Raw genomic sequence first — 7,694 nt, 5'->3', positions numbered from 1 at the left:
AATCCATTTCTGTCCAGCAGAAATAATGGAAACTTGAAGGGTGCGTGTTTCCTCTGTAGGAGGGCGGAGTCTTCAGCCTGGGCTCCTGCGCCAAAGTGGTGTTATGTAACGGATACCTCTCAGAGTCACTCACAAGTTTACAGGCTGTGACTCCGAGGATGGACTTCACGCTTGTTTCACTGGCGCGTCTGCAGATCGCATTTTCAGGACGACTGACTCTCAGAGCTGTTTATGAGGACTCTTAACTGTACCCTTAATTGAAAAGCGGCCATAAATGTTGCCAAGTATTTAATCTTTGTTCATGTTCAACCCTCGGTGAGCCTGGAGAGGAATCTGGAAATGGAGCTCAGCAGTTAGATTTGAATAGAAGCAGTCGAGACGGATAATGGGCAGCGGCCCGAGCCGAGGCAAGAGAGTTGCACCTGCGTGCGTCGGCGAGGTGAGCGTGACCAAAACAGCTGCACCCAAAGAGGACAACAGCCGTCCCTTCAAGCCCCTCAAGATCCACGCGATTTTACGCAGCGCGCGCAACCGCGCGCAACCGGATTGCCACAGCGAGGGGCACGATTCCGACTTCTCCAGGGAGGACGACGATGTGGATGGAGAGTTGGACGCAGTTCTGGGGGATTACGGGGAGCGGGGACGGAAGAATCGGCCCAAGACGCCTGTCGCCAGGTCCAAAACGTACGGACTGTGTCATTTTAGCCAGGAAGACGACGAGGAGCCGAGTCCGGAGGAGACACGTGTCTCCAACTGCGGGTCGAGAGATGTAAACAAAAGCAGCGATGGTGCGTTCAAACACACAGCTGCGTCCCCCCGTCAACCCGGTGTACCGGTAAGTGGCTTTTATTTATAGAATTGGGGTTTTTATTTGTTTCTTATTCAGTATACTTTATATTTTTAACAGCAGGATGTTTATTGCTGAGATAAATAAAACGCTGTCTCTTCTGTTCTCTCTGGTTCATGTCAGTCCTCCTTTCAGGGGTTTCAGACCAGAGGGGCCTTGTTGGAAGCTGGTCCCACCACAGAAAAACAACAGTAAGTAGACGACTGATCAATAATTGATATCCAGTTCAGTGCAGTATAGTAAAAGCAGACAGATCGAATTCAGCGACGAGAGATCGGAATACAAATAAAGCGTTATTCTCGGGACAGATCGGATCCGTCAGATGTCTGCGGACGCTTTGTTGGAGCAGCAGGAAAACATCTGGCCATTGATGCCCTGAGACAACATCTGGTGACATGTTTGTCCACTCTTTGCAGGACCTTTGGTAAAAGCTCCTCTGTTGCCGCGCCAGTCATCCTGTACGACGGGCCAGAAGAAGAGCTGATGGACACTATTGAGAGGGAGTTTAGTTGACACCCCCCCCCCCCCCCCCCCCCCCCAGGCGAGGAAGCTGCTGTCTGAAGGAGAGAGGGGGAACCAGGGTTTCTTTTGACAATTTCCTCTGGCAGAGGAAGGCTAAGTTCATTTGATTATGCCAATTCAACATTTTGTGTTACTTCCGCACTCTAGTCTAGACTAAATCTTAGTTAACAACACAAGACAGCTTAAAAACACCAACTAGACTAGTCACCAGGAGGTTCTCCTCACAGCTCAGGTTTATTCACGGACTCCTTGGCGGCCTCCTGCATTGGCGGGGGGGGGGGGGGTCAATGTCACCCCCTCCACACCACACAGAGAGACACGCATCCGGTCATTTGTTCATTTGTTACCAAGTATGTTTATTCACCAGCAGCACATCGTGTGCAGTTCCAGGTTTAGATTTATTTTGCATACGCGACAACCCTGCAAAATATATGAGCAGGAGATGTTTGTTTAAGGTTTCCTTCCTGACTGCAGTCCCTGCATTTCTCCACCATTGTGAAGAAGGAATGTGCCCTGTGGTCAGACTCAGTTTCATTTAAGGTTGAGCCTCATTTTGCATTGAGAGGCTGCCGCTCAGGGGCAAAAGAGCAGCGTGGAAAAGAACAGTGCCTTGACCAGAGGGGTCAGCAGACCTCAAACATTTCCTGGACCCACCCCTTTATCCGGATATACTCCAAAATTGGATGGGGTTTTTTTTTCCCCTTGACACCGGCCCAAAATCATCCATTGAGTTTCATCAAAATCCGACAGGCAGTTTATTTGAGATTAACGGAGACAGAGAGAAAAGCCAGGATCTACATCCTCTCCGAATCTTAGGGTTTGAATGATGTGAATATTGTAAATGTTAACAAACTGCACTTGTTAGAAACAAAAGTTTAATTTTAACCAGAAATGTAGAGTTTGACTTTTGTAAGTTTGTTATTTTGTAAATACTATGTGTTGACTTTAAAAATGGTGTCAAACCGGTGTGTCTGTAACTCTGTATAACATTTTAATAATACATTCAGTCAAACAGTGTTTGAGGGGCCCTTTAATCTTCACAGTCGTCACAGGAGCAGTCTTGTAGATGTAATAATTGTAATCTTCTTCTTCTACTAGTTTGTTTGTTTCTTTGAGGGTCTGTAGAAAGAGGTCCTCCTCTGTATCGTCGTCAGAAAAATGAGCGTGTCATTGCAGTGACCCTGAAAAGGTTGGAAAAGATCAGTGTCATTTTCATAGCCTATATTAAGCATATTAAAGGGGGGGTGGGGGGGGGGGACAGATGCTTTTTAAAATTGCATCACAATTATCTCTTGTGCATTGTTACACCATTAAAGTCTTTAGGTTTGGGCACACAAGTTGCTACCCTGGCTTATTCTTGAAATTATGTTTGACTTCTCTCCAGTTTTTTGTTTCAATGTCAAACAACCATCCATCACCTGATTGAGAAAATCAACTGATATTCACTGCAGAACATAAACAGAAAGGAAAATAAAAGTGGAGGACTGTGTACGTCTTCTCACTCAATGCTTCGCAGTCCATCCCGAGACCTCCGAACAGGAACAAGGAACTGTCTGATACTATGCCATGATCTTCCCTCTGGACCGGCGGACACCGGGACTCTGAACACATTGCACAATGCCATCAAAGGCAAATCTAGTAAAAGGGGGCACACTTAGAATTTAGTCTTAAATATATGCAGAACGAATGTGCTTATTTGAATCCTGCACAGTATTTGTTGTATTATTTTTGTTCATTTTCAAAAAAAACTTTTAAAAAAAACAACAACATTTAGAACATTTTCAACAAGATAATCGTAAATAGTATCACAAGGCGGATGTTTCCAGTCGGAGTGTTTTTGTGGACGGACCAGTCTCGCCCAACAACAAGATAATCGTAAATAGTATCACAAAGTTGATGTTTCCAGTCGGAGTGTTTTTGTGGACGGACCTGTCAAGTCGGTGCACTTTGTGATGGCCTGCATGTTTTCTAATTTTAGTCCATTTAATGATAATAATAATAAAAAAAATAATACAACAAAATTTCAACGTCCGGTCCAGCTTTCCTTTCAAAATAAAATCCCCGTTGATCACGAATTGGTTGCAATTCTTCAGCGGAAGTGACGACATGCAAGCGGAAGTTGACATTTTAGCGCCAAGTATTGAGCTGGGCATTATCTATGATGGCGCTTGTTCGTAGTTTAAAGACAAAAGTGTCCACTGGCTTCAAGATGCGCGGACTTTTACTCCGACCGTATGTATTTTAACGGTGTTTGGATTCATGCATTTGCTTTAATGGCTTTGTTCGTACTGCTCACACGGTGTCCGTCACCTCAGAGGCAGAGAGACAGGACTCGGTCCATCCTGTTCCCTTAATTTTGCAGATGACACTTCAAGTTGAAGTTCTTGTGTAATATATAATGGAAAAAAACTCTTAAAATATGTCAGCCCTCACTCAATATAATATCATTAATAAAATCATCTTGGTTTTGTATATTTTTCGTAGAAGCAAGCATGCATACATTTTCCTGAGGAAGCTTTATCTCGTTTTCTACCTGTAGTTTCAGAAAAGAAACAGCAGCGAGTGTTTGTTTTGTGTTCCAGTGAAGCCAGCAGGCACCTCGTTGAAGTGCTGGAGTCTGTCAGTCCCTCTGAACTGGATGATGTCATTGAGAGGATCCTCGAGGCAGTGGAAAAACAACCGTGTACGTGCAACACTGCTGAGAAATGAATTGTGGAGTTGCTTCTAGTCAAAATTGGTTATTATTGATATCTACAATTAATAATTCAGCCGCTGATTAAATGATCAGCTCACAGTGTGCTGTCTGTGATTATGTTTCTGCCTTTCCTTCTGTTCGTGACCACAGTTTGTGTTTTCCAACAGTGTCCTCTACTATGATAGAATTGTCTGTGGTGGAAAGTGCTGTGCAAGATTGCACTCAGTCTGTCGATGAATCCATGTAAGTGTTTTTATTTAGTTGACATCACTATGAAACTATATTCAGCCATTTTAGGACTAACCGGCTGCGCGTATTCACGTATATTCGTCTTTATTGTGTCGTAGACGAGGTTTTAATTAGAGTTGTTTTAACTTGCAGGGATAATGTTTTCAACATCATTGGAGCCTTTGATGCGCCCAGATACATTTACAGTTTGAAGAGAAAGAAATTCGTACCGTAAGTAAAGGTTTCTTTCTCCTTTGCCTCAAATAATCCCCGATCATTTCAATAGCGTTGCTGCTGGCATTGACCAGTTAATTCACTAGCATGCTGAAGGCCATGATTTCTACTAGCAAGTTTTAAAGATTTTACCGTGCCCTTTTCATTCAGCCTCAGTATGACGACCCATTCGGCCCCCAGCCTGTGTGGTTTGGCCAAAGACAAAGCTGAACTCTTCAGGGAGCGCTACACCGTCTTACAGCAGGTCCGTAAGCTCTGATCAGCAACCGATACCTATTTCTTCCCAGCATGGAGGGTGCAGATTTGATTCATACACATGTGTTTTTATTTACAGCGAATACATCGACATGAGCTCTTCACACCGCCTGCAATAGGAGCTGCTGTTGAGGAGCGTGAAAACAAATTTCAGGTAATGACTCAGAATCAGAAGAGTCTTTTCTTTGTTCCGGCTCTGTAGAATGCGCAGATTAAAATATGAGGGGGAAAATGCGATGCAAACATGAATATCACTTTAGCAACGTCTAATGTAGATGTAGATTGAAAAGAATACAAGTCTTAGTTTTCTTAGAAGTTTTGTGCCTTTTGATCTTTTCTAGCTGAAGACAATTGAAGCACTGCTTGGGAGCACAGCTAAACTGGGTGAAGTGATTGTACTCGGAATGGTCACTCAAATGAAAGAGGTGAGCTTGCAAAGAGAAGTTCCTGGAGATTGTTTTTCAGTGCAACGTTTTTTCTCATCCAGTTCCTTTTTACATTTCTCTTCATTTCTTTAAGGGCAAACTTTACTTGGAGGACCCGAGTGGAACGGTGCAGCTGGACATGTCTAAAGCAATATCCTTACATATGTGTTTGCAGCTTATTGACGCAACAACTTTATATTATTTAATGGTTTTGAAGTGCATGTATTCCTTAATTAGATTCTCACCAGTTCCATAACGGCCTGTATACAGAATCCTGCTTTGTATTGGCTGAAGGTGAGATAATAGCTCTAAAAAAAAGAAAGACAAATGGATAAATTCACAAGCATTATCAGAGTTTAAGTTTTGTTCTTTTTTTTTTTGTAGGTTGGTACGATGACTCGGTTTTCCATGTCAATGGATTTGGGTTTCCGCCAACAGAGCCATCATCAAGTACAAGGTCAGTGGATATGAAGCGAGTGGTGGGATGAGCTTCATGGTAAAGTAGTAAATGGATGTTTGTGAATCACATTTAAATCTGATGTACCGGTACTTCCTCCTCCTGTACTAAGTTATCCTTGTTTTGTTGCCAGGGCATACTATGGCAATGTGAACTTCTTCGGAGGGCCATCCACCACCTCTGTGAAGGCCTCAGCCAAGCTTAAGCAGCTGGAGGAGGAGAACGCGGACGCCATGTTTGTTATTGTCTCTGATGTGTGGCTGGACAGCGTTGAAGTGATGGAAAAGCTTCACCTCATGTTGTCAGGTCTGTTAGTATGTCGCGGGCTTAGATTTTAAAGAATCTACATGTTATTTAAATTTCACTCCTCTCCTGTAGGTTATGCTTCGATGCCCCCCACCTGTTTCATATTGTGTGGCAACTTCTCCTCCACGCCGTATGGAAGTACGCAGATTAAATCGCTTAAAGGTGAGACTCGTGATTTGCTGTACATCTTTAGATCTGTGCCTCTGACATAGTTTTCCATGTACTCACTAATTTCCCTCTCTTTAGAGTCACTGAAGGCTCTTGCTGATGCTATATGTGCTCACCCCAGCATTCACAGCAGGTATGATCTAGTCTGCTTCTTCTTTGTCGTTTATGTTTCTGCGTGTGTAATTCAAACGCGTTCATCCGACACCTGCAGCAGTCGCTTTGTGTTTGTCCCTGGCCCAGAAGACCCCGGCCCAGGCACCATCTTGCCAAGGTAAGTCTTCAGAGACATCTGCTTTTTAACTGCTTTTATGTTCAGATCTTTGGACAAATGAGGATAAATGTTTCCCCCAGGCCTGCCCTGGCAGATCACATCACAGAGGAGTTCAGACAGAGGGTTCCGTTTTCACTGTTCACTACTAACCCATGCAGGTATAACAGAGGATTTTATTCAATAAGGAGATGTTGTTTCTTGTGGCCGATGATAAGTTGATTTGTAAGGCTGTGATTTCTGTCAGGATCCAGTACTGCAGCCAGGAGATCGTTGTAATCAGGGAAGACCTGGTCAACAAGATGTGCAGGAACTGCATCCGGTTGCCCAATAACAATCTTGACATACCAAACCATGTGAGTAACAATGCCTGTGAACAAACCTTCTTATTTGGGATATTTCTCCCATCACGTGATTATTAGTTGTGATTTTGTACATAGCATTTTAAACTCTTTGCATGAGGGTTTAATCGTTAGGCTGCACTTCTTCAACCAGTTACTTCAACTTAAATGTAATTTTTTAAGAAATGTTCTTATCATTTTCCTCCTCTTGTCCTCAGTTTGTTAAGACTATCCTCTCCCAGGGTCACCTGACTCCCCTGCCTCTTTACGTCAGTCCTGTATTCTGGGCATTTGATTACTCTCTTCGAGTCTACCCAGTACCTGATGTCATCATCTTCGCAGACAAATATGATCCCTTCAACATCACAAACACAGACTGCCTCTGTATCAACCCAGTAAGAAACAGAAGCATAAACAAAGGCTGTAATACCTTTGTGACAGAATATGATGATGTCCTGCTGGAGGAGTATTTATGACCAATGTAATTTATAAATGATTCATTTCTGCAGGGTTCTTTCACAAGAAGTGGCTTCACATTTAAAGTCTACTACCCATCCAACAGAACTGTAGAGGACAGGTGGGTTTCACGTTTCTCTCCATGTAATTGTAATTTAGTTCCAACCATCACTTAATACTAATCTGTTGGGTTTTGTGTTTTTTTTCATAGCAAACTTCAGGGCCTCTAAAGAAAATACTGACAAGAGGCAAATCAGTGTATTGTACGTTTCCTCTGTATGATAGTAAATGCTGAAAATGTATTAACATCAATCAAATGCATGTAGTGATTGTATTTGAACCCCCGTTTGTATGTTACATCATGAATAATAAAGTTTTTCCATTCTGACTTCCTTGTATGCCCTGGTAACTCTTTTTGTTGAGAACTTTTCACAGTTGCAGAATTTGTACATCTTTAATCTATTTAGGTTAAGACCAAACCTACAACAATAA

At 42.9% G+C, this 7,694-nt stretch overlaps 2 protein-coding genes across 2 annotated transcripts; both read left to right on the top strand.

Moving 5' to 3' along the window:
- The first annotated feature begins 325 nt into the window (after nt 1–325).
- Nucleotides 326–1,601, top strand: LOC137907958 (uncharacterized). The gene is made up of 3 exons (XM_068752320.1): nt 326–835; nt 971–1,038; nt 1,264–1,601. The coding sequence occupies exons 1-3, from the start codon at nt 386–388 to the stop codon at nt 1,358–1,360; spliced, it is 615 nt and encodes a 204-aa protein (XP_068608421.1). The 5' UTR covers nt 326–385; the 3' UTR covers nt 1,361–1,601.
- Nucleotides 1,602–3,530: 1,929 nt separating this feature from the next.
- On the top strand, nt 3,531–7,552 carry pole2 (polymerase (DNA directed), epsilon 2). The gene is made up of 19 exons (XM_068752293.1): nt 3,531–3,601; nt 3,952–4,052; nt 4,232–4,307; nt 4,446–4,523; nt 4,677–4,770; nt 4,861–4,935; nt 5,123–5,206; nt 5,301–5,357; nt 5,452–5,500; nt 5,591–5,663; nt 5,797–5,969; nt 6,042–6,131; nt 6,216–6,270; nt 6,349–6,408; nt 6,489–6,566; nt 6,653–6,761; nt 6,965–7,141; nt 7,256–7,323; nt 7,414–7,552. The coding sequence occupies exons 1-19, from the start codon at nt 3,531–3,533 to the stop codon at nt 7,430–7,432; spliced, it is 1,587 nt and encodes a 528-aa protein (XP_068608394.1). The 3' UTR covers nt 7,433–7,552.
- Nucleotides 7,553–7,694: the final 142 nt, after the last annotated feature.

The sequence above is a fragment of the Brachionichthys hirsutus genome, chromosome 18 (assembly GCF_040956055.1).
Source record: "Brachionichthys hirsutus isolate HB-005 chromosome 18, CSIRO-AGI_Bhir_v1, whole genome shotgun sequence".
Taxonomy (NCBI): domain Eukaryota; kingdom Metazoa; phylum Chordata; class Actinopteri; order Lophiiformes; family Brachionichthyidae; genus Brachionichthys; species Brachionichthys hirsutus.
Note: the sequence above shows the minus strand (reverse complement) of the source record. Positions and strands in the feature narration are given on the sequence as shown.